Source organism: Coturnix japonica, chromosome 19, assembly GCF_054131305.1.
Source record: "Coturnix japonica strain WE chromosome 19, WE-NBRP24, whole genome shotgun sequence".
In the NCBI taxonomy this organism is placed as follows: domain Eukaryota; kingdom Metazoa; phylum Chordata; class Aves; order Galliformes; family Phasianidae; genus Coturnix; species Coturnix japonica.
This window is the reverse complement of record NC_140681.1, coordinates 3,665,755-3,690,924: the sequence shown is the minus strand read 5'-3', so window position 1 is coordinate 3,690,924 and position 25,170 is coordinate 3,665,755. Positions and strand designations below refer to the sequence as shown.

Sequence of the window (25,170 nt, the reverse complement as noted above, 5' to 3'; positions counted from 1 at the left end):
GGCAGCACCGCTCCGCTTGGCGGCGGTGAGCGCTGTTAATTAACGCTCGGCCCTTGCGATAACCCGCACCCCGGTCACGGCGATATCCCCGTTAGCGAGTGGTACGAGCAGCAGTTACACGCCAGATGCGGCCCGTTGGTGCCGCCCCGCCCGGACGCACGGTCCCACCCGCCCCGGCTGCGGGGCCGTTCCGGGGCCGCGGGCTGTGAGCGGCAGCTGCGGCACCAGCTGCTCCCACCGCGCTCACAAAGGCCGGGGCAGCTGGGGGCAGCACGGGTTTGTTTTATTCCCCCCTCCCTCATTCATACGGCAGTTTATGCAGGGGGAGCGGACTCCCCCCCCCAACCTCCCCCGTGCCAATTCGCCGAGGCTTTCAGCTCTTGTGGCGCTGGAAAAGGGCAGATGCAAAGACAAATGAAAGGCAAAACCGTCACTGCGACAAATGCTGAAGGGGGAAAGGGGGCTTTTCCCCACCCGCGGATGAATCCCACCTGGCACAGCTGCGGGTGGTGATAAGCTGCCAATGGGTGCTGAGCCCTGATAGCTGCCAATGCTGCACTGCAGCTCCTGCTGGGCTGGGGGGATCAGAGGGCTCTGCAAGCTGCAGGCTTGGCCAAAGCTATCCCTTTGTGGGCATGATTATGGACAGCCTGTGGATCTCTAAGGCCACGCACGGTCATCTGCTGGTGGTGGGAGCACACAGGGGAGCTGGGAGGATGCAAATCTGGACTCAAACCATCCCTGCTCTGACATCAGGGAGGGTTTGATCACAGCACTGCCCCTGGGTTGCTGCTGGGACATATACAGCATCCCAGACTGCTGCTTTGGATTCCTACAGAGGGACCCGACCCCACATCCTTGTCCTGCCTTCTTTCAGGTTGGAACAGCGTTTTGGGTGTTTTTCCACATGGGAGATGGCACAACTGGATCCCGCTTCCCAAGAGTTAGGAATCCTTCCTTTCATTGTATTACTATACAGAAAGCTACAGTAGCAATTTTGCACTCAGGACACCAGCTATGGCCTTGGATGCTGAACAGAGCAAGTTCAGATCCTTTACTTCCTTCTCTTTTACAGTGGTATCCAATGTTGAAACTCAGTATCAACCTGCGGTCCCAGGGTGAGGGCAGCAGGGCCATGGAAGCTGCTCACCCCCCGAACCGAGACAGCCTTGTGCAGCCCCTGTGAGCCAGAGAAGTCACTGCCTGCCTCCCAAATGAGCTGCTGAATGCTGCTCCATCCCACCAGGCTCTCAGGCTGCCTTCAGCCCAGTGTGCTGGCTTACAAGGGGAGAATAGGGCAGGATGTCTTCTGCAGAGAGCCAGAGCCATCCAGGAGCATGGCTGGGGAAGAACATCTTCTGTGCTTTAAGCTTCGTACAGCACTGGGCTTGGACTCACTGTGACTTGGACTCTGTGACTTCACCCAGCCTGAGCTCACTTCCCAGCAGGTGCACAGCGCAGCCATTGGCACCGCAAAGCCAGAGGGTGGGTGAGGCACCAGCTCAGAGCTTCACCTGGAACTATGGCTTGGTACGATATGAAAGGAAAAACAAACATTGGAAGATAAGGCTGCAATCAGCCCACAGGTGTCAGTCTGGCTTCTCCCAGCCCTGGGCAGCCAGCTCTATGCTGGGGCTGCTCAGTGCTCCCATCCCCAAGGGGCTCCCACAGCTCCCCATGCCATGGGGATCTTCTTGCTCAGGGCTTTATCTCCATTACCACAGCTCTTACCTCTACCGCGTATCTCCTCTGTGTAACTCAGCTCTGAAGCAGCACTCAGATCATTTGCATGTGTACTTCTGTTCCTTAGCTAATGGGAGAGATGCACGTGGAGCTCGTGTCCTCTTGGAACAGTCGCACACTCTCTGAGAGCACCTGCACGTGCTAATGATAGGCTGCAAGACACCAATAAGCAGTTTGCCCTCTAACCACATCAGCCCACATTGACTGCAATGCAAGAGCCAGCCGTGTTCATTCCTGTTCACACTGAGTGCATCCAGTTTGCACGCGCTGCCAGTCATCCAGCCTCAGTTTGACCAGCTGAAATGCAGCTCCTGGGTTACACAGCAATTATGGACCCAAAATAGATACAGCAAGACCGAAAGCAAAGGCAACAAACCCTGCATTACAAAGCATTTAATTTGTTTTCCCCCTCCTCATCGCCAGCCTCACAAGGAAAGGAGAGACATGAAAGTTCTAAGCGAGCTCCCCCAGCAATCTGGTGTGAACACACAGGTTGAGAATGCAAGATTAGCACCCCCAAATATCAACACAGCGGACAGACATTGAGCTGGATGGCAACACGCCTGGTTTTCTCTCTCCTTATCTGCTGGGTTGCAAAACCAGCAGCAGAAAAACCAAACATCACCCACTGAGCTTTCACCTTTGTTAAATAATAGAGCTGTCCCAGAGATGGTTTTCAGCAACCCTGAAGAAGAGCAGCAATGTTAAGAGCTGCTTTCCAAAGAGAAGTGAAGCACAGCATGTCCACCAGGGCAGCACACAGCTCTGTAAATAAGCCCCGAGCTCGCTTTGTTCACTCATCAAATAAATGATTAATAGCTCAGGATAGTCAGCCTGGTATCAGAGGCTGTGTGAAAACTTTTGATCAGTTCCATTCATTAACCTTTAAAACTGTCTGTGCATAAGAACACTGAGATGCTCTGCCCCTCTTTTAGAAGCACTCGGCATCTCAGTCAGGTACCTGGGAAGGAATAACGGGTGAAAATAAGGATGTAGACAAAAACACGTTCATCTGAATGTTCAAATCCAATGGGGCTGTGGGGAGAGGGGGGGAAATAGCAACTCCCTTTGTGATCCATGAGCGTGTGGCCGATGTGCAGGTGGCTTCCCAACCGCCTCTTTATTCCTTTTGGTTTTAATGCTAATAATAAATAAATAAAAGGACCACAAACGGGGGCTCAGCTCCTCACACAATGCATTGGATGGGGGAGGGCAGGGAGTGTCAATTCTGTATCCAAAAGTCTGACTCAGACGCATTACTTCTAGTTCACTTCTTTACTACACGCCGGCATTGTTCCAACACATCGGCAGCAGAAGGGATCCATCCTCAACTATCTGGTCACAGGAACAGCAATGAGGACCGATGCCATTAAAGAACTGTTCCAATTACTTCCCTGGGGAAAGAAGTGACTTGCAGCTTAACGTCCCTGCCTGCACACAGCGGGAACACAAACCGTCCCAAAGCGCAGCTGATGACTGCTATTACACAGCCCTGGGATCAACTGTGGTTTGTTTTGCAGGGCCAGCAGCTGGGTCCTGGGTCACAAGTACAGATGGTTGGAGTCTCAGGAGCAATTTACTTTGAAAGTGACGTTGGGAAGAGATTTGCAGGAGGAAAAGGGCGTCAGAAGCAATAGAGAGCTGCTATTGGCTTCGTTCTGCCATCTAGAGAGCACGGAGGTACTGCGTGGGGTTGGGGTGGCCAGCAGGGACAGGGAAGTGGTTGTCCCTCTGTACTCTGCCTTTGTGAGGTCCCATTTGGAGTGCTGTGTCCAGGTCTGGGGCCCCCAATACAAGAAAGACATGGAGCTGTTGGAGAGGCCACTAAGATGATCAGAGGCATGGAGTAACTCCCCTGTGCAGACAGGCTGAGGGAGCTGGGCTTATTCAGCCTGGAGAAGAGAAGGCTGTGGGGTGACCTCATTGCAGCCTTCCAGTACCTAAACGGAGCCTACAAACAGGAGGGGAGTCAACTCTCTACATGATAGATAACAGCAAAACAAGGGGAAATGGTTTTAAGTTGAAGGAGGGAAGATTTAGGTTGGATATCAGGGGGAAATTCTTTACTCTGAGAGTGATGAGGTGCTGGAACAGCTGCCCAGAAAGACTGTGGATGCTCCATCCATCCCTGGAGATGTTCAAGGCCAGGTTGGATGTGGCCCTGGGCAGCCTGGGCTGGTATTAAATGGGGAGGTTGGTGGCCCTGCCTGTGGTGGGGGAGTTGGAGCTTCATGATCCTTGAGGTCCCTTCCAAGCTGGGCCATTCTATCATTCTGTGATTGAAGGGGCAGAGCCAGTCACATAAGAACACATAGTCAAGGATTTGTTAGCCTGATGGTTCCAGGAAGAAACTCAAGCCATAGCTCTTGGGTTCTGGAATGGTCATCTCAAATCCCATCAAAGGATCCCATCTTATTTAATCCAACATAAAGATTGGGTGCAGTGCTCTGCTGCCAGGACACATTGCTTCAGACCTCCACCAATGGAACCAGGGCATGATATTTATCAAGAAATCAGAACTGAGCTACAGCTCCATCAATTCTGTACTTCAATCTTTAAGTTCATCTACACTGAAGAACATCAACATTTCACCCTCCCCCTCATTGACACAGGCTAAGGCAGCACTGAGAAACACACAGCATCAGGAAAAGAGCTTTAGATGTGAAGGAAAAACATCTTAAGATGGAAGGTACCACAACAAACGAACCACTCCAGTCACACTATTGGATACAACAAACTGCTGGAGCTTGGAGGGAGATGAAGAAGAGCACCAGTGGGACTTAAAAGTGGGTATGTACATGGAGAGCTAAAAAGGAAGTAGGAGAGCAGGAAAGAAAGCAGTGCTGTCCAAGACAAAAGGGGGAAATTAGTGTAAGTTGCTTAATGACTCTCATGATATCACCACATCAAACCGGTACGTCAGGAATTATTTTAATGCAAATCATTATGTGAATGGTAGAGTATAGAGCATCTCCATGCTCCACGGCTGCAGTAACAACACAGACATCCAAGTCTGCTCACAGTTAATGCACCCCACAGCTGCACTGGGGGAATCCTGAACCTAAGAGTAACCCAGGCAATCCTCCACCAAACTGGTGGTGCTTGTTAACAAGTGTCACTCACTGCTACACACAAAGCACCCGGAGTCACATCAGAGGGCAGGCAATGTGCCTCAGCCTGTTCGCAAAGGAGCCTGAAGTAGCACAGGTGGTTTTGGTATTCAGTTCAATCAGCTTTTAACAGCTGGATCATGAGGTTTTAAGGAATTGCAGGGTATTAATTAGTGTGCTCCGTAGAGGGACAGATTTATCCCAAGTGTATGAGAGGAACTGAGCAAAAATATTCCTTCCAAAGGCTGATTCATGGGGCTTGTATCAGAGAGACTTCATTGTTTTATTCAGCCTCTTTGAGAGAAAACTGCAGAGGAGCTCTCCTAGGGAGAACACAGCTCTCCCTGCCATGCTTTGTATTGGATTTCCTGTCTTCCATAGAAATCAAGAGAAAACATCCCTGCTTTCAGAACCAAGCAGGTCCCCAACTCCCATCTCACCACTACAATGCAGCGCAGAAAAACCCCTCCACCTTGCAAGCATTCAGATAGCACCCAGAACATGGCAATGATCAGATCTATTCCCCACTTACTGCCAAGCTGCCATATTAAAAGTGCTTTTGTTTTTTTTTTTCCTTTTAAAGAAATGCCATAAACCAACAAAACCGAAGAAAAATAAGGTCTCTTCAAAAGAAGCCTGATTTTACTGAAGGTTCCCAAGGCATTTTAGTCTCCCTGAGGCACTGTGCTAAGTTTCCACGGGGTATTTAATAGCTCTAAACAGAGCTAACAGAAGACTAATGAGAATATTCCGGTGAGGAGACAAGAGGCAACTCTCCTTGATAGGCGTTAATTTAAACACATTCATCAGTCAAGAGCAAGAGAACCACCTTTTCCCTTAGCTGCTTGGAAGGCACCATCTGCTCCATCGGTGTTCTACAACCAGCCGACTATTTGCTCTCAGGCTTTTTGTTATAAATGAGGAAGTCAGAAATGTCGTGCCACACATTGCTGTCATCGTACAGGTAGGTCATGGAGGCCTGCAGAGAAGGCTGCAGAGTCTGCCGGTGGTATTCAAAGAGCCAGAGAACCGTTCCCCAAACCAGAGCAGCAACAAGTGGGAAGGGATCCTGCTTGGGCTGGGGGATGTAGCCCTTCTCCACAGCCAGCCGAGACAAGCCAAACAGGATTCGAGACAGCAGGTACATAATGATCTGCATGAAGAGAAAACCCAGAGAACATCAGGAAAAGAGCCCGGCTGGTAAATCTGATCAGAGCGAGCAATTCAGCTGTGGTTAAGCTGGGCAAGAGAAGCAGAAACAGTTCATCCCATGTAACAGCAAACAGCCTGTAGGTTCACAGATCAAACCATCTCACACTGGAGATGGAGAACATAGGGAAGGCACAAACAAGTCCTGCTGCCGTGTGAGTTTAGTGAGCAAGAAATGACACCTGATGCAATAAATCTTTGCAGTTGCAGGTCAGTTGCACAACTTTCATCAACTCTACCTCAGATGCTGCTGCTGATATCCACAGAGCAGCCTTGTTAGCCTGCCAAGATACAAACCCAGAGCTCTGGGCACCTCCTAGAACCCAAGGGATGGTCTTGCAGGGGATTATGCAAGCAGAACATTTGTGATTCACTTGTGCCTACATGTTTTATTGACCTAAATCAAAGTTGGTAACAAGCAGCTTCTGTCAGTTTACCCAATTTAGTCAAGTGCAGCTCTGCAACCAACCATTCTCCACACACAACAAAGCTCAAGCTTGTGGGTTTAGCTCTGCAAGCAGGAAGATAGCACAGCTACCCCAGGGCAGAGGATGGGTGGGGTAACCCCATGGCTTTGGGTTGCCAATGTGTCTTCATAGATCTAAATGCAGCTCTGGAGCCTCACCAGGGTGTTTAGCTCTCAAACTACACACACCACCATGGGGGCACAGAACAGTCAAAAAGAGAACTCCATACAAAGAGCTATACTGTATAAATAATGCTGCACGGGGAGAAATGAACCAGCCTATACCAACCACTTCCTGACAACCACCCATCATCTTAAGTTAAGTCTTTCTGTCAACCAAACAGTTCAGCAAAGGCATTTACCTGGCTGTTGATGGGATTGTTCTCACCGAACACTAACCAACCCCCAATGCAGGCTGCAAAGAAAGAATGAAATGGGATTTTTTTCCCCTGTAGTCGGGACTGTAACGCCATCAGCCCCTTGTAGGTGAACACAAAATACGCCAAGTTCCGGGAATGAGTGTACGTGGCCTGAGCAATCGACTTCAATTTCTCTCTTAAACTGAACAAAAGAAACAGAAAATTATCAGAACAAAAAGGCAGCATTGCCCAGTGACCAGCACGGATCTTACAACCCACCCACACCCATGGGTCTGATACCCCAACAACATCTCCTGCTTTGTGAGGGAGGAGGGATCACTGCCCCTGGGTCACTCACCAGCTCTGCATTGGTCCAGCTCTACTAACAGCCAACCAGCTTCTTTTATTATCCCTGCTCTACATTCAAACTTCTGGCTGACTGGGAAAAACCACAACAAGCACTGGGTGCAGCTCAGCCCCCATGTATACAAGCACAAAGGGGAGCAGACTGCTGCTGTTTCTCACCTGTCTATTGCTCCTCAACAACCACTGCAAGAGTGATTAAGTTCTTTAACAAGAGGGTGGTGAGGTGCTGGACCAGCTGTGGATGCCCTGAGCTTGGAGGTGGTCAAACCTGGGTTAAATGGGGCCCTGGGCAGGTATTGAATGTGGAGTTGGTGGCCCTGCTTGTGGTGGGGGTTGGAGCTTCATGATCCTTGAGGTCCCTTCAACCTGGGCTATGCAATACATCCCCGGCAATACATGCACATGAGTGGACATGCAGGTTACTCTGCTTATCACAACAGCAGGCACTGAACGTGTCTGACTTCTCAAAGCTGGGCTCTATGGCAGGAATAGGAGCATCCCAGGTGTCAGCACAGAACCGAAGCAGTGCCGCTGTACCTTCCACTCCTGAACAGGAAAGTCATCACCAGTGCGTGCGGAGCTCGGATTTTTGCTCCATACCTGTAAAAAGCCAAGAGACGATTCAGAGCTTTATCGCTACCAAACAACCACAGCTCCGTCCTACCGGCACCACAGCAGCGCCCAGGCCCGTCCCCATCCCCCACACATCGGACCCGCCGCCCCGCACTCACACGGCCCCGTTGCGGCAGCCCTTGATAACGGCCAGTGCATCGTGATAGCGGCGCTGTGCGAGCAGCGCGTTGATGGCGCGGAGCAGCGCGGCGGGCGGAGCAGCGCGGCCCGCCATGACACCGCCCGGCACTCACTGCGCCCGCTTCCGGGGGGCGGGGAAGTATCCCTGCGCGCATAGGCTGCCTCGGCTGTCCGTCAACTCTCTCGGCCAATAGGCTGCGACATCCTACTCGCCCCGGCCCGAACTCCCGCGGTGTGCGCAGTGCGCCCCCTGCCGGCCAAGGGTGGAGCCGCCCCTCCCTCCTCCCGTCCATGCCCGCTCCTGCTGTTGGGTCGCGGTCTCCCGGGCTCCAAGATGGCGCAGACGATCTTCGAGGCGCTGGAAGGTAACGGCGGCTCCGCTCCCGCCCGGCCTGGTCCCGGGGTCCCGCGGCTCGAGGCCGCCTCCCTCCCTCCCTCCATCCCACCCCCCCATCCCCACAGACGGGCGGTGCGAGCGGCCCCGTGCGGTGGCGGTGCGGGCACAGCGGGGCCCTCCGTCACCTCAGCGCCTCCGCTGTCCGCCCGCCTTCGGGGCAGCCCGTCGTTCCTTCCCCGTGCCCTTTGGGAGCCCTCCCTTTGCCCCCCGTCCCTTTGCCCCCCTCCCTTTGCTCCCATACATTATGAGGTTCCCCTGCCAGCTCCTGTCCCTACACGCCGCTTCTCCCATCCCGTATCCCCGCCTATCGGGGCCTCCCATTCACCTCGCTGTCCTTTGGGACACCGATGCACATTAGGCCCCGAGGCACGATATCAGCCGTGTGCACGCTGGGACACCATCAGCACTTGGTGTGTCACCAGGTGCCTCGTTTCCTCGCTGCGATCAGCTCCACGTTGTGTTGCAGGACTCAGGAGGCCAAATGCATCTTTGCAAACCCCTCCCAATACATGACAGCTCCTGATAGCCGGACCTATTCGCTTTGTTTTGCTGACTGCATTGATTGCAAGCCGGTGGTGACTCAGTGTCTGCACGGTGCTCAAGGCATCCTGGTCCTCAGTGAATGCCATGGGGCAGGGATGCACTGCACTGCACTGCAGCCCTTGGAGCTGTGTTGGCAGCAGCAAAGCAAAGGGTTTAATGCGTGAAACTCAGGGCTTGAGACGACAGGAGAACATTGGGTAAAGTGGGTAGTTTTGTTTTGCTTTCTAAACTGAGAGAGATTTGAAAGGAGAGGGGAAATCAAAGCCCGGATCAGCAATCTTGGCTTTGGATCCCGGCTTCCCCCAATCTCTGTGTTCCTCTCAGGTTGGAAGGCTGCTGGGAAGGCACCGATGGCTGTTGTACAGGCTGTTATCAGTGCAGAACTGCTCCGTGGCTGCCTCATGGAGCTGCAGTGGTATAACCAAGCATATAACCAACCTGACTTTGTTGGTTCCTAGACCTTACATGTTTCCCTCTGTGTTAAGTCTGCCGTTGTGAAATGCAGGGACACCCTGTGCATCAGTGCTAATAACTGACATGAATGAAGGGCAGTTATTTCTGTTGTCCTGGGCTGCTTTGCTCTGTGTGTGCTGCTGATCCTGCAAGCAGGATTGAGGCCACCGTGCACCTTTTTCACTCTGAAGATCTTCCCTCTGCAAAAAGGCTGCTCTGTTCCCCTCTCAGCTCTGGATGTGTCAAGCTGTGCCTGCAATGTGCCTTTGCAGTTGCCCAGGAGATGCTGTGCAGAGCAGGAGGTGTGTTTGAAAGCCAGCATGAGAGGATCCAGCAACGTGGTGCCTGCAGGATGGGATGCAGAGCGAAAGCTTGCAAAACTGGCCCTGCAGCTCTGCTGTGATTTATGTGACAGGGCTCCCATTGGTGCAGCAGGGCGTGAGGCAGCGAGATCTGCTGCTTTCCAGTAGCTGCTACTGCCCTCCGCCCCCTGGCAGCTGCAGAACAGGGCACATGCAGCATTGCAACCTCTCCTTGGTGCAGGGTGATTGATGGAAGTGGTGCTCATAGAGTCTCACTGTTGTTGGCCTTGCACTGGAGGTGTGGGTGAAACGGGTGTTTAAAATACCTTCTTCCTTTTCCTCTGCTTGTATCAAAGTTGTACACAGAGATGGGTAGGAGCGTTGCTTTAGTGTGAATCCTAATGCTGTGGAGCATGGTGAGAATGTGAGGGTGGCTGTGCAGCATAGAACTTCCTTCCATGATTTGCTTTGAGTGAGCTCCTGGCCTCCAGCTGCTCCATCCATGTTCATGCCATGCTTGATTTACCATCAGCTCTTGTATCTTCTTCCAGGAATGGATAATCAGACGGTCCTGGCTGTGCAGTCCTTGCTGGATGGTCAAGGAGGTGTAACAGATCCATCTGCTCAAAATGTCAATGCAGCTGCCCCCATCCAGCCCATGGGTGAGTTCTGGGGAGCAGCGAGTGACGTGAGGGGGCTGTGGGCTGCAGGTCTGTCCTGCAGTGTGCTCTGATGGCTGTCACAACAGTCAGCCTGTCCATGTGGGGTGCTGCTGTGAGCATTGGGACCCCTCAGCATGGCTGGGCAGAGCAGGAGGAAGGGGCAGAGTGAGTGCCAGAGTGAGCAGGGATGCTTTGTGGGCCAGCAAATGAGATCAAATTATACACTGAATTACCGCGTTGCCTTGTTAGACAGGGGGAGAGAGGGAGAGAGAGAGAGGTCAGCGCTAAGTGGGTTGTTGTCTTCTGCCTCTAACATCAAGCAGAGGCACCAAAAGCCAGCAGTGCTGCTGGGGATAGGATTCAGGCAGAAGTTGCAGTTGACTCTGTGCTCTGATGCACCTTATTCTCATCCTTTGTGCAATCTGAGTAATAACGTCTGTCTCATCTGAGATAAAACTTTAGAAGAAGTTATTTAGACTAAAACCAAAGGAGTGAGGCTGGATTGGTTGTTCGTGTCATTGGGATGAGAGGACTGTTGATGGAGTTCAGCTCATCTCAAGGAGAAAGCACGTTTTGTGTTTGGAAGCACAACTGAGACAGGTCTTGTTCACATTAGTTGGATTAAGGGAGAATTTCATATTAGGGAAGGACAGTTGTACCTGATATCTCTTGATATATCCTTTTCTTGCCTTTACTGGCTGTAGCTCAAGTGTAGCACTGGGGAATACTGAGCAAAGCCTGCAGCAGTGACCTGTTTCTCTAATTGCAGATGATGAAGATGTGTTCCTGTGTGGGAAGTGCAAGAAGCAGTTCAACTCCTTGCCTGCCTTTATGACCCACAAGAGAGAGCAGTGCCAGGGAAACACCCCTTCCCTCTCCACGGTCTCACTGGCCACCAACAGTGTGTACACCCCCTCCATCACATCAGTGCAGCAGGCCCCGAGCACGAGCCGACAGGTACCATGCTGGTCAGCAGATAGTAGAGACTCAGAGGCTCAGCACTAAGCCTTGCTGTTGTATCTCTGAGTTTATTGTTTTGTCTTGTTGCTGGTCAACAGTGCCTTGTCTGTTTATTTTCTCGTAGCAAATTTCTACATACATCACTGTTCCTCCATCGCCTTTGATTCAGACCCTGGTGCAGGGGAACATCTTGGTTAGTGATGAGGTGCTGATGTCAGCCATGTCTGCTTTTACATCCTTGGACCAACCCATGCCAGCGGTGCAGCCCCCAGTACAGGTAAGGGGTTGAAGGGCCTTCACTTCCTGGGACTGTGGTTGTATGGCAGGGGAATGCAGGTGGTCTATCAGAGTCCCCTTCCCCAAGGGACAGCCATGCTTGGGAACAGAGAAATGACAGGGTAATTCAGGGCCTGCTTTCTGCTGGTGTCCCTGTTGCTGGATGCTCAGATCTTTGTAATGAGGTATACCCAGCTTTCTGCTGCACTCCTGTATAGTGGTTGGTTTCCAGAGCCCTTATCAGTTTGCCTCATGCATCCCTCTCTTCCTGGCATGATTGTTCTGGGCTTTCCCTAAGGCTGTCCATGCTGAATATCCTCCCCTTGCCCTGAAAATATCCTCTGTAACCATAGGGTTTAAAAACAAAGCAAAAAAGCAGTGGGGTTTGAATACTTGGATTCTGGAGGAGACGGTGTCTACTGGCAGTCCAAATCAACCCTCTGATCCAACCTGATGTTTGGACAGTGCTGCTTTGCATCAAGACACCATCACTACTATTGCAGGTGTCCTTTTGATCTGGGACTTGGGAACATGTATCAAGGAGCAAATCCCTCCAGCTTTTTGCTGTTAGAGCAGTGCTGTGTTCTCAACATCTTGTCTGTCTTCCCCTCTTCTGATTTTAGAGCGGCTTGAGTATGCATGCTGGGGCTGGTTACCTCTCACAGCCCCCTCCGCCTCCACCTCCCCCTCCACCACCTCCACCACAGCCCCCACCACCTCCTCCACCAAGCCTGGGGCCTCCGGGGCAGCCCAGCACCGGAGCAGGCGTGGTTGAAGTGTACAGTGCTCCTGCACCCATGGCAGCAAACAGCTCAGTGGAGATCCAGGCGCTGGGGATGCAGCCATACCCAGCCATGGAGGTAAGGCTGTTCCCAGGCTTTCTGTGCTCCTGAACCTCTTCTAGCAAGCCAGACAGCAGTGCTGCTTGGTCTAGAAATGCTGGATTAGAGACTGGGAGGTTTTAGGTTATCTGAGGGATTATTTCCTCTGGGGAAAAAGTACTGGTCAGAAAGATGTCAGCAAGATGAAGGGGATTCTGAGAAATCAAGAGGGTGGTGAGGGCACAAACAGTTTGTGGGTGCCTCATCCCTGGAGGGGCTCAAGGCCAGGCTTGGCGTGACCCTGGGCAGTCTGATCTAGTACCTGATTTAGTGGCTGACAAACTTACTCATGACAGAGCAGGTTGGAATTAAATGATCTTTAAGGTCCCTTCCAACCCAAGCCGTTCTGTGAGTCTATGAACAAGCAATAAAGAAAGCTGGAAGGCAGATGTGGGCCTCCTGCAGGTGAAGGAGTTGTCTCAGAGGGATGCAGAGCACTACAGTGCACGCTGCAGGCTTAAGTGGAGAGAAGAATTCAACCTGAATCTCAGTGAGCATGACTTTCTCTTAAAGAAAGGCAGGAGTGGGTTTGCTGGTGGGTCACAACTGTGCACAGTCTCCATGTTTGCACTGGCGTTCATAGTGGGAACTGCTGGGTGTGATAGAGGTTTGCCAGCCTTACCTTTGCAGCTGGCTGCTGATCTGCAAAGTGATGGTGTTTGGAAAGGGATGGGCGTGTTGGATACTTGATATCACAGTGTGCTTAGTGTTAGTTTTAGAGAAACATTGTTGAATTGGTAATCCAGAAGTGTGTCAGGAAATAGAAAACTCAGCTAGACTAATAACCTATTGTAGCAAGTGTTGCTGGACATGGAGGATAGGAGGTGCTGTGCTTAGCACAGTATGTGCTGTGTAGCAAACCTCTTTCCACTGGTAATGGAACTCTTGCAGGTACCAAGCCAGTGTGTGGAAAGTCCTGTGTACCCCTCTCCCCCTGTGTACAGCCCTGGGAAGCAGGGGTTCAAGCCCAAGAGTGCCAGTGTTCCCACACCTCTGACCAGCGCAGGAGGAGGCAACGTGGTTGGTTTTGATTCCACCTCAGCTGTCAAAAGTAGACGTTCCAAAAGTGAGAGTGGGCTGCAGGAAGGTAAGTGTCCTTATGGCAGATACCCTGTGCTGACCTGCAGGCCACCATGCTTAGCATCTGCCACTGGCTCTCCGGGTCCTGTGGGATGGCACTGACTGTGCTGCAGCTCCCTGTATGTGTTTTAGTGCCTGTGAATGACACAGGAGAGGCAGGACAGCAGCACACCCAGTCATAGGACAGAGGAGTGCTACATCCTCTGCTGGCTGAGCCATTCTTGCTGCTGGTGTGGTGGGTGTGTTGTCAACACGTGTGCACGCTCTTACTCTTTCAGGGAAACCCAAGTCCCCAAAGCTGAAATGCACTTACTGTGACAAGGCCTTTACCAAAAACTTTGACCTGCAACAGCACATCAGGAGGTAAGGGTGATGGTAGCCTGAGCACAGTGGGGTGGCTGGAATGGGTCTGGGCACAGCCCTGCTGATGAGTCTGCATAGCCTAGTAAACCTCATGTTTGTCATGTCTCCCAGAATCCATGCTTCAATGGAAGGTCATCCTTCATCCCTCACCCTGTAGGGCTCCTCTAGAGGACTGTAGTTTAGTGGCTGCTCTGAAGATGTAATCTTTCTGCTAGTGGACTGAGATTGGAGACCTTTCCTAACTGATGAGACTCTGAAAGCCACTTCTTTTCTGGAGCAGTGGTGTCTCCACTGCTTCCTTCGACCCTTTTTCTGTCTCCTTAGTAAGCTGCAGCTTGCATGTTTGCACAGGGGCTGAAGTCAGTAAACCATAAGTGAAGCTCGTTGCCTACATAGGGAGCTTTTATGAAAGCCAGAGCTCTAGCAGGAGGCAGTTGAGATCTTCAGCATTTGCTCCAGTGTGGTATGCTGAGCTCAGGACAAATGAGGAGCAAGTGGTGCTTTGCCTGCCTTCCCATTTCCCCAGGCCTTTTACCATTCTTATACTGTTAGGGTCTGAAAGCACTTGTTTGGCTGGTCTGGGGGCTGATCTGCCAAGCAGAGAGGGCCTGGTGCAGCCCAGGCCTGGGTCTGCCCCCTCTTTCCACTGGCTGCAGGTACAATGTCTTCTGCATTCAGTCACACAGGTGAGAAGCCCTTCCAGTGCATCGTGTGTGGCCGAGCCTTCGCCCAGAAGTCCAATGTGAAGAAACACATGCAAACCCATAAAGTGTGGCCTCCAGGACTAGGATGCACCATCTCCCGCAACTCTATCACAGTGCAGGTCATGGCCTTGAACCCCAACCAGGTGGAGGATGAGGAGAACACAGGTTTGCTGCCTGGGGATGGTGTATTCTAGGAGCAGAGCAGTGATGGGAGGGCTCTGCACATTTCTGCATCTCTATGTGTATCACTTGCAGTCCTGCTGTGGGTTTTAATAGCATGCACTGGGGAAATGCAGTGGATGCTCATGTTTTGTTTGCTCCACTCTTGCTGGCAGCTTCATCTGTATTCCCAGCCACTGATTCAGGTGCTGGTGAAGACAGTGGCTCTGTGTCAGAATGTGCATAGGAACAGAGATATAGAGATATCTTTCCCTTTCTTGCTCCCTGACGGCTGCACCTTGGATAATATGTGAACCACACTTGGTAGCTCTGGTCTAGGCTGGTGATTTAGCACAGCCTGGTGCTCTGTCCTGCTGGCCATGTGCAAAATTGCCTGGACAGGGTCTGGTCCCTGAACCCAACTGAAAATACTTGATGCAAAGGAGAGCTCCTCTCTGGCAGCTGGTGTCTGCCCTTTCTGCTGATGACCTTGGTCATGGGTAGAAGCAGAAGAAACAGTGCTGTGACAATGTCATACCTAGGACAAGGTTCAGCTGGAGCTGGTCTCTGCAGACAGCAGGGCTGCTACTGGCTGGATCTGACCACCTGTCTCCTGCTGGAGATTGGAATAAATTTGGCACTATTCCCTGTTGGCCGCCTGCCATACTGACAGAGCACAGTGGTAAAGGAAATGGGGTCAAGGAGGGGAAGATGGAGTAGTCAGAGCTTTAGGTCATCTGTAGACAAACTTCTGTTAGAAAGTGAGGTTCTGATCTAAAGATCTGCCTTTGAAAGGAAGAGCTTGCATTCAGACCAAGCCTGGGTATCTCTCAGCAGCACAAAGCTTGCAGAGCAGCTTGCAGAGCTGCCTTATGGCAGGCTGTGACTTTCTCCCTCCCTCTTCTCCAGGTTTGACTCAACCCTCTAGGAACCCTGCACAACCTCCCCAAGACATGAGCCCCATGGAGGAGAGCGATGGTGGCAAACTGGAAGCCAAACAGGTTGTCTTGATCGACAGCTCTTACCAGTGCCAGTTCTGTCCCAGCAAATTCAACACCTATTTCCAGCTGAAATCACACATGACACAGCACAAGAATGAACAGGTAGGGACAGAGGGTGCCCTGTGTCTGTGGTGAGATTGAGACAGGCTCGTGGGGTCTGTCTCAAGCATACGACCTTGCCATTCAGCTTATCTCTTTGCATGTCTGAGTTGTAGATACGTGGTCTGGGTGGCTTTGAAAAGCTCTGCTGCCCCTGTCCTGCTGAGCTACTGGTGAGAAATCAGTCAAGCAGGTTTGAATGGCTAGAGAAAAAGAAAAAAGGCAAAATCCAATGTTTTCAGAGTAGATGGCAGCTCTTGCATTGTAGCACTGTCACTGCTGGGGCGCTGTGGTCTCACTCCCTCAGGTGGTTTCATGTGCTCACAGAAACATCTCCTTCTCCCATCTTGCTTGTTTTCTTAGGGGAGTGCCCTGGGCAGAGCAACCATCACATGGAAGTTGAATAGGTTTAGCCCAGCCCTCAAGAAGTGAGAGAGCTGAGGGCTAGAAGGGTTCACCTTTTGTAGCTGGTCTTACCCCAGGATGGAGATGGAAAGAGCAAGACCTGCTGTGGACTGTGCTGAACTTGCATGTCCTCTGCAGCTGTTGACCAGCAGCTGAAGTGGCTCTGAGGGTTAGGGAAGGAGTCTGGTTAAGTGGGGCCAGCTGTGTATGATGGGGTCCTTCCTTGAGCTGGGTAATCTCTGCATATCAGTTCAATGGCTGTTGTGCTGCAGGAGTGTGATTCTGGTTCCTGCTTAGTTCCCAGCACATTCTGCCATTGTCTTCACCTACAGTTGTCAGCTACATTTTGATGCTGAGCTGCCCTACACTGTTATTCCCAGTAGGGAAGTGTTTGGTTTGGTTTGGTTTGGTTTGGTTTGGTTTGGTTTGGTTTGGTTTGGTTTGGTTTGGTTTATCACTGTGTTGTGCTCCTGCTGCAGGGCAGGGTTTCCTTGCTGTGCCCTGACTGAGCGCTCATGGCCTCATGGGCAGTGTGTGGGCATGGTCTGTGCTCTGGGAACCCTGGTGCAACCCAGTGCAGGGAACCTTAGTTCCACTTAAGGCAGTAGTAGTGTTCTATGAAGCACCCAGCTGCTGTGGTTTCCAAAAAGGGAGGTCTCTCTGTGTCTCTGCCTGTTACCGGAGGACTTGCCCTGCAGGTTTCCATGACGTGCCTTTCCAATCCCTCTCATTTCTTCACCCAGGTGTACAAGTGTGTGGTGAAAAGCTGCGCTCAGACCTTCCAGAAGCTGGAATCTTTCCTTGACCACATCAAAAGCCACCAGGAGGAGCTGAGTTATCGCTGCCACCTCTGCAGCAAGGACTTCCCCTCCCTGTATGAGCTGGGCGTCCACCAGTACTCACACAGCCTGCTGCCCCAGCACAGCCCCAAGAAGGACGTGGCTGTATACAAGTACAGTAGCAATCAGTGCTCACAAGGCTTTTAGGAGTGGGTGTGTGCAGAGCGTGTCTGGTTGAGAGCAGGGGGAACACAAGAAAGGTGAGGAGGCTGCCTGCTCAGCAGCAAGAGTTCCCTTGGACACATGAATGATAGATGAGGGCCTCTCCACCAGGCTACCAGAGCCAAGCAGTTTGAATGCAAGGGCCCTGTCAGAATGACTGCTGTTAGTTATTTGGGAAGACCCCATCACTGCAAGAGCTCTTATCACCAGTCAGGGGTGAGGTGAGCGTACCTGAGTCTGCTCCAGTCTGAGCAAGAGACCCAGGGAAGCCCCTTTCAGCTTGATTCTTTAAATACCTGCAGCAAAGGGAGTATGGGCTGCCTGGGTAAAGTGAGTTATTACTTCTATTGTTCTGCTGTCAAAGGGCCTCCTACCTGGAGAAGCCTTTCTGTAAGTATAGAGGGAAGGGGTGAGGGAGTTCACACAGCTCTCTGGGGATGCTGAAATGCCTGTAGGGATATACAGGAAAGGTAGGAAGCCCAGAGGATACTGAAAGTCTTCTAGGAGCCTAGTGGAATAAATAGCTGCTGCTACATACACTCTAATTTCTAGTCATCCTTGTGCCTGGAGCTTCATCCTAAAGTTTATCAGCAGAGATCTTTGAGGTCAGAGCTCTGCTTGTGTTTGTGGAGGTTTTAGTCTGCTAAAGTGAGCAAAAGTCTGACTGCAGATGCATGGTGTGAGTGTGTTTGTTTCTCACTGATGATGTATGTCCCCATTGAACGTTACCATTCAGCTTTGGCACAGGTCTCAGAAGTACTGCCAGGGTTGGTGAGAATTGGTGGGTCAGGTGGAGTGAGCCCAGGTGTTGCAGGAGAGGAGTCGACGTGAGCTGAAGCTTTGTTAGATGCTGGGGACTCCACAGTGCAGCGCATCACCTTGTGGCTGCCCCAGCCATAGGAAATAATGCTGTGCTGTGACTCCATGCTCAGCTCCTTCACTTGCATGAAGGTGGGAGGAGATGTTTTATATTGGGTGAGATCTGGTGCTCTGGTCCTTGGGTGCTCCCATGGGACTTTGTGTGGAAGAGCAGTAGTAATGGAAAGGTTTCACCAGCATCTTCTGGTGAAGGTTGTTAAGTTCACGTGTGAGTTCTGGCCATGTGGGTTGCTGAGGTTTCAGAGCACCTAGGTGATAGTGTTAAGGTCTGTACCAAACTGACTCTGCCAGAAATCAATGTGGAAGGTGGCTGGTGAAGGGCTGGGCTGCTCTGTGTGGGGTCTGCATGTGGTGGTAGCCCCGTTCACAAGCTCTCTCCTTTCTACATTCAGATGTGTGAAGTGTGTAAATAAATACTCCACTCCTGAAGCCCTGGAGCACCATCTGCAGACAGCAACGCACAACTTCCCCTGCCCTCACTGCCAGAAGGTGAGTGGGTGACTGCTGTGTGAGCCAGTCCTGGCTCTGATGGGACAAAAGCCTTTGGCTCCCTTCCCTCTCCCTTCTACCTCAGTACGGATTGGCAGGCTCACGAGGTGCTTTTCAGAGAGGCAGAGGTGGTTACATCCCTGGCTTTTCTCACTGGTCCTCATTTGCTGACCTAATGAACAGAATTTGTAAGGGGAGTCCCTTTATTCCTATGACAACGCAGAGCTGCACGCTCTAGGCTGCCATCTTTGTTTCTTAAAAGCAAGTTGTGTCAGTGGTGAGGTTTTGGGAAGTCTCAGTGTAGTGGTGGTGCCTTTGAGCTACCGTGCTTGGCTACCCATGGCTAGAAGAGCTGTGAATAGAAACCTGGGGGTTCTGGGGGAGCTCTGACACCTACGTTGCTGTCCTCATCTCTTGTTGCAACAGAACTCTCTGGGTTCCCCCTTGGTCCCATCTTTTGGATGAGTGCTCTGTGTCCTGGCAAAGAGAAACCTTTCAGAATGATGTGACTGGGACCGGCATGATGCACGGGTAGGTTTTGGCTGGAAGTACTCATTTCAGCATGGCCCCGAAAGGGGCTCGAGGGGCAGATTTTTGTGGTGTTTGAACTTTAATCAATTCTTTTTTGAATGAAACGCTCCTCTGTTTAAAGCAGAGGAAATGAAAATCCTGCAGTGGGGGCAGGGACAACCTCAAAGGAGTGACCACTCTGTACTGAGGTAGTTCAGGAAGGGAATACACGCTCCTGGCATGGTTAGTAACGCATCTTTCTTTACCTGCCTTGTCTCCACTCTCACCCCAAGTGACAGATGCCCTTCTGAGCCTTGATGGGACTTCAGCATGCAGCATGTTGAAAGCCCATTATCTGCAGTGTTATATTTAACTTCTGTTTGTATTTTTGCTAATACTGCTGTTTTCTGGAGCACTGTGTACTGACTACTGGAGAACAAAAATCTAGGCTCTCCTTTGCTCCCCCTGGATGTGTGATTGCAGAATCCTCATAAGGAAATCAGCTTGAATGTTTCCAGTGTTCTTATTACATGAAGAGAAACATTCATACTGATTTTATAAAGGCTACAAATGGGAGCTCTTGGTAATAGATAATCAGGGAGCACAAACTAAAATCAGCAGTGTGGGAAGGTAGGAGCTGCTGGGTAGAGGAAAGTGTTCTGGTCCTGCTGCTGGCTCTGGCAGGAAGCTGAGCATCTGTTTAGAGTGCTGGCCTTCAGCAGTATGGGGTCAGAAAGTGATGTTTCAGCTCATATGTTTCTTAAGGATAAGGGTTTGTTTCGTTGTGTGCTTTATCAGCTCTGTATGTATTTTCCCTATAGAAAACTAAAGGTTCTCTCAGCGCTTCCTTTCCAAGAGTGCAGTCACTGTGAGCTTGTGCTTTTTATACAGGCTCAACAAGTCCTTTGCTCATTGAGCTCAGCGATGGCCCCTAGTGCTGCTGACTCAGCCTGGTTTCTGTGTGCTAACAGGTGTTCCCCTGTGAGAGGTACCTGCGCCGCCACATCCCCACCCACGGCGGAGGCAGCAAGTTCAAGTGTCAGATCTGCAAGAAGTTCTTTCGCCGGGAGCACTACCTCAAGCTGCACGCCCACATCCATTCAGGTACGGAGCTCTGTTGGCACTGCAGTGTTCAGTGAGTCTGCACTGTGGTCTTTGCTGAGCCCTGTGATCCTAGATAACCAGAGGAACAGAGCATTTGTGGTAACGTGGCTTATAGGAAGTGCGTGGTTTTCATTCAGTCTTATGCCCAGTGCTGCATCAGTTAGAACACAGAATTAGCTTCCCCATGGCTGCAGAAGCTAAGGGAGCAGCACATAGTGGGGATAGCATCCATCCACTTACCCACAGGGCAGGGTAAAGAATCCTGGAGTGTTTCTAAAGTAGTAGAGCAGCACTGTATGTGAATCCTGTACATGACTCGAGCAGCCCTGTGTGACTGCGCTTTCCCTGTCTCTTCATTTATTTTTTTTTTAATTTTTATTTATTTATTTATTTTTTATTTAATCCAGGTGAAAAGCCCTTTAAATGCTCGGTGTGTGATGCAGCTTTCAATCGGAAAGACAAACTCAAGAGGCACATGCTGATCCACGAACCTTTCAAGAAGTATAAATGTCCTTTCTCGTACGTAGCATCTGCAGCACTGCAGCTTGTTTTGATGGCTTGTGGCGTGGTTTGGAAAGGAAAGAATGTCCCCTGTATGTATCCCAGGGATCATGTGGCATCTGACAGTTCTCTGCTGCTTGAGGAAGCGAGAATGCTGAGAACCCAGAGCTGGTTGTGGTTGGTTTTCTGTGGGGCGACATAATTTCATCTCAGTTCACTGAGTGCTCTAAAATAACGCCTGCCTACATGGGAGGCTCTGGAGATTGCACTCACAGAGCACTGGGGAAGAGAAAGAGTATTATTTGAGCACAAAGCACAGGATTGCTCGAGTGTTGTGGTCTCCCCAACTGCATTTAGAAGCAGAGTAACTAATGTGCGAGCCAAAGAAATCTAGATATAGGAAGTGCATCCCCAAATCTTTGTCATTTCTGAGGTAGTCAAAGCTGACTTTTCCCAGCTCCAACCACCCTGTGGCTCCTTCCAAAATATTCCTGGCTCCCATTGGAACCTTGAACCTGCTGTTAGCAGCATTTATGGTGCTGCTAAGGCAATGTGTGGCCCAGCAAAAGCCACATGTCCTGATAGCAGCCTGTTTATTTCTTGCCCCTTCCAGAAAGGCTGAAATAGTGGGGCTCTGACTGTGACTATACGCAGGGACCCATCCAGTTCCTGATAAGGAGAAGAGCTATGGATCTCTCTCCAGTTTATGTGTCAATCCTCAGCTGCTTCACGCTGTTCACCAGCATTTGTTGTTCTTACAGAAGCCACACAGGCTGCAATAAAGAGTTCAACAGGCCTGACAAGCTGAAAGCTCACATACTGTCCCATTCAGGTAAGTGCAAAAATGATACTCCTGCTCTTAATAAAGACAATCCATTTATTACTGTGCCCCAGGGAACCTTTTTCCTTGTTCTTGTTTTAGGGTTTTCTTGCTTTGCGTTCTGTCAAGGTAAAACTGAAAGTGTTTTTCTTGTACCTTCCACGTGCAGAGCCCTGCAGATTGTGATCAGATGAGACTGTGCTGACAGTGCAGTAGATGGTGTTTTTAGATTACATTTAGGAGAAAACCAAGTCTGAGTTTAAGGCTGTTCTGCATTTTCAACACAGTCGCCTGACACATTTATTTTCCTAGTGATGTTTTAAGCCTCTTACTTGAGGCAAGAACTGTTATTGTAAACATTCCTGACCAGTGATGTTTGAGCTGTAGCAGTTCATCCTTCTCTGATTGCAAATTTGCCTGGCGTGATTTCTCCTTAGACCGTGGGTAATTTGGGTTGTTTTTTAATAAGCAAGATGAAAAGAATGGGGTTTGTTGAGCAAGAAGGTGGCTGGTTCAAACTTTGATCAGAGAACACTTGCGTGGAGGAGGAGGTGGTAAAGCTATCATGGCTCTGCAGGTTTTCCTGCTCTCTAACTGAGCTCTCTCCTCCCATGCTGTGTGCAGGGATGAAGATCCACAAGTGCCAGTACTGTAACAAATCCTTCAGCCGACGAGCCCACATGATAGAACATCAGCGCTCGCACACCGGCAACTACAAATACCGCTGCCCCACCTGCAGCAAAGGCTTCACTCGCCACAAGTACATGAAGGACCACAAGTGCCGTCTGGGCTCACCCAAGGACAAAGATCTGCAGCTCAGGAAGCCCCAGAAGAAACGGGTGGTGCGGGGACGCAAAGCGGGCCTTTCCCTTCCCAACCAGCTGGATCTGGGAGAGCTGAAGGACAGTGCTGCTGGAGAAAGCCCCCAGGAAGATGTCCCTAACAAAGAGCCATTCCAGGAGTCAGATGCTGTCCTGTCCATTGTGGTTGGTGGGTCAGGAGCTGCTGACTCAGACCTTGTTCCTGGGCAGCCCAACAGTATCGCACCCAATTTGTCCTTGGCAGAACTGCAGGCTGCCTCGGATGGCCCCTGCACCATGCTGGCTGTCCCTGTTTACATCCAGACGACTGAGTGATGGTGTGTAGAGCCACTGTGTGGCTTGGGGCTGCTGCTGGGATTGTCAGACTTGGTGCTGAAATTTATCCTGGTGAAAAAGACCAAAGCTCTTGTGGGGAGTTGATGGATATGGGAGAGAATCTTTCATTTCCATTTGATCTTCCTATCTGTGGGCAAAGGTCTTCTTGGAAGCCACTGATGGCTACAAGGCACTGAAGAGAATGGCTCCATTTTTTTCTTGTCCCTCTGCATCACCGGTCAGTTAAGGGCAAGAAAGACTAAGATCCCTGAATCAGGGTGAGAAGGAGGAGCGTATAAACTTGCAACAAACAGAGCTGCTGAAATCAGGTGGCTTTGCAAATCACAGCCTGTCCCATCTGTGGTTTTTCTGGCCTAAAAGCTGTATTGCCCAGTATTTGGGTGCCCTTTCCGAGAGCAAACAGATGATCCTTCCTAGTGGAAGCAAGTTCATTGTGAGATCCTTTGGGAACACTGTTCAGAAATACTCTGATAGACTTTTCTGGTATCTTTCTCTGCTCTTATCAGTAAAAAGAACACCTTGTCTATACTACATGTGTTGTAAACTGTGTGGAGTCAGTGGGTGGGAGCAGCTTTGTGTGGTGCTGGGTCTTAGCACACGTGTATTAGCTCCTTTCTGCTTGATGTTCCTTCCATGGTGTTCTTCTCACATCTTTCTCCATATCTAAGAATCTCCAAGTGCCTCAGGTATCAATGAGTCAGTCCTTTTAACAGTTAAATGTGACACCTCCTATGTGGAGTGAGAGAAACTTAGGCCTGGGTGAGGTCTCCTGCCCAGGGTCACGCAGGAAACCTGTGATATATTTATGGCTCAGTTTTCTAGCATCTGCTCTGCACCATGTGCTGCAGGATACTTCTGTGCACTTCTGTTGCTTCCCAGTCTATAGGTGCCCTTAGCTCAGTTTTATGGGTCTGACAGGTGGGAAGCCAGTGTGATCAGGGAGCAAGGAAATCCTGCAGCTAGAGCATTTTCTGTCATCCACTTGGGTTCTCCTGTCTGATTTACCAAGTCTGATTTTCAAAGCTGATACGGGAGCACCAAACCAGGTCACCTAATGAGAGGGAACTGAAAATTACCATTGTGTAATGTTGGGAGGGGAGCTATGTGGATAGATGTGGAGCCCAAAGTAGGTAGGAGGGAAGTCAAGTGTGCTGCTGCCTTCTGCTCTGGCCTGCTGGGTTCCCTTTTCCTTCCCAAACCACTTTGCCTTCAGTTTTGCACTGCCATCTGATGGTCCTGCTTATTGGAGAAGGGAACGGGAGTATCCTGCTGCCTCCAGGTCCACCTGGGACACGCTCCAGCTGGGGCAGAGCATGAATTCACTGGATGCTGACAGCCTGGCTGTGAAGTCCCTGCCTCACCTCTTGCTTCCACACCAGAGCAGTCAACCCAGTGTCACTGGTCTGACTGGTCTCACCATGGTGCCTGGTTGTTGCCTGCCTGAGCTCCAGGCATCCTGTCTCCTTGCAGAGACTTTGAAAATAGGGGTTTGCAGGAGGTTGTAGAGGAGATGGAGCTGCACTCTTCAGGGGTGCACAACAGCAGGGCAGGAAGCTACCGAAGAAGCTACATATGCTGGAAATTCTAACTCAGTGTAGAGGGATTTCATCCAAGAAGGTGGTCAGACACTGGAACAAGGTTGTGGAGAGGCAGTGAGCTGTCAGCACCAGGTCATACTTAAAGCTTAGCGAGGCCTTGAGCATCCTGCTCTGAGTGGGCATGCTTGGGAGTTAGGGCAAGTACTTTGCATCTGGGGTATCTCTCTGTTGAATAGGGTAGAGGTTTTTGCTCACAGTGTTTTGAAGACAGCTCTTTCAGGACAGGAAACAGATTGCTAAATATACTGTTCCTATTTTGCTGCTCTCTTTACCCACAGTGAATGGTGTCATTATGTGGCTGCAGTGTTGCACTTCCATCTATTTTGATCCAACATGTGGTACAGCTCTCCTCCATTGTGGAGGGCAGGCTGGAGGAATGGCTGTTCCTTTTGAGGTCCTGCTTTCCTCCAGCTCTGCCATCAGGTCAGTCTGTTGAAATGAGGTGCTTGAGCTGATCTCCACTCACAGAATCTCAGAATTATCAGGGTTGGAAAAGACCTAGAAGATCATCCAGTCCAACCATTCCCAATACTTCCTGGCTAAATCATATTCCTCAACACAACATCCAATTGTTTCTTGAACACTCCCATGGTCGATGACTCCACCACCTCCCTGGGTAGTGCATTCCAGTGCCTGACTACCCTTTCCAAGAAGTAATACTTCCTGATGTCCAGCCTGAATCTCCCCTGGAGCAGCTTAAAATCATTCCCTCTAGTTCTATCACTGATTACATGAGAGAAGAGGCCGAGCCCCAGCTCACTACAACCTCCCTTCAGGAAGTTATAGAGAGCAATGAGGTCTGCCCTGAGCCTCCTCTTCT

The 25,170-nt window shown here is 50.7% G+C and overlaps 2 protein-coding genes and 1 long non-coding RNA gene across 6 annotated transcripts; 1 reads left to right on the top strand and 2 right to left on the bottom strand.

Annotated features, from left to right (window-relative positions):
- Positions 1–938: 938 nt before the first annotated feature.
- Positions 939–1,945, bottom strand: LOC146757804 (uncharacterized). Its single transcript, XR_014935746.1, has 2 exons — positions 1,732–1,945; positions 939–1,526 (listed from the first exon to the last, which is right to left on the bottom strand). It is a non-coding gene; the product is annotated as an uncharacterized LOC146757804 (long non-coding RNA).
- Positions 1,946–4,658: 2,713 nt separating this feature from the next.
- Positions 4,659–8,132, bottom strand: PXMP4 (peroxisomal membrane protein 4). 2 transcript variants are annotated; one of them, XM_015881387.3, is made up of 4 exons: positions 7,985–8,132; positions 7,791–7,853; positions 6,891–7,089; positions 4,659–6,006 (listed from the first exon to the last, which is right to left on the bottom strand). In XM_015881387.3, the coding sequence occupies exons 1-4, from the start codon at positions 8,098–8,100 to the stop codon at positions 5,743–5,745; spliced, it is 642 nt and encodes a 213-aa protein (XP_015736873.1). In that variant the 5' UTR covers positions 8,101–8,132; the 3' UTR covers positions 4,659–5,742. The 2 variants fall into 2 exon arrangements, with proteins under 2 accessions (XP_015736873.1, XP_085375648.1); XM_085519522.1 differs by lacking the exon at positions 7,985–8,132 and having other exon boundaries at positions 7,413–7,853.
- A 96-nt stretch (positions 8,133–8,228) lies between these two features.
- On the top strand, positions 8,229–23,283 carry ZNF341 (zinc finger protein 341). 3 transcript variants are annotated; one of them, XM_015881386.3, is made up of 15 exons: positions 8,229–8,371; positions 10,253–10,363; positions 11,133–11,320; positions 11,448–11,600; positions 12,223–12,459; positions 13,372–13,567; positions 13,839–13,923; positions 14,602–14,792; positions 15,696–15,889; positions 17,035–17,243; positions 18,564–18,660; positions 20,142–20,274; positions 20,682–20,793; positions 21,537–21,607; positions 22,220–23,283. In XM_015881386.3, exons 1-15 carry the CDS (start codon positions 8,341–8,343, stop codon positions 22,729–22,731), a joined length of 2,520 nt encoding a protein of 839 aa, XP_015736872.2. In that variant the 5' UTR covers positions 8,229–8,340; the 3' UTR covers positions 22,732–23,283. The 3 variants fall into 3 exon arrangements, 2 of the variants coding, with proteins under 2 accessions (XP_015736872.2, XP_085375640.1); XM_085519514.1 differs by lacking the exon at positions 22,220–23,283 and having other exon boundaries at positions 20,682–20,867; positions 21,537–21,606; XR_014935745.1 differs by lacking the exons at positions 20,682–20,793; positions 21,537–21,607; positions 22,220–23,283 and adding an exon at positions 19,087–19,191 and having other exon boundaries at positions 20,142–20,278.
- The last annotated feature ends 1,887 nt before the right edge of the window (positions 23,284–25,170 follow it).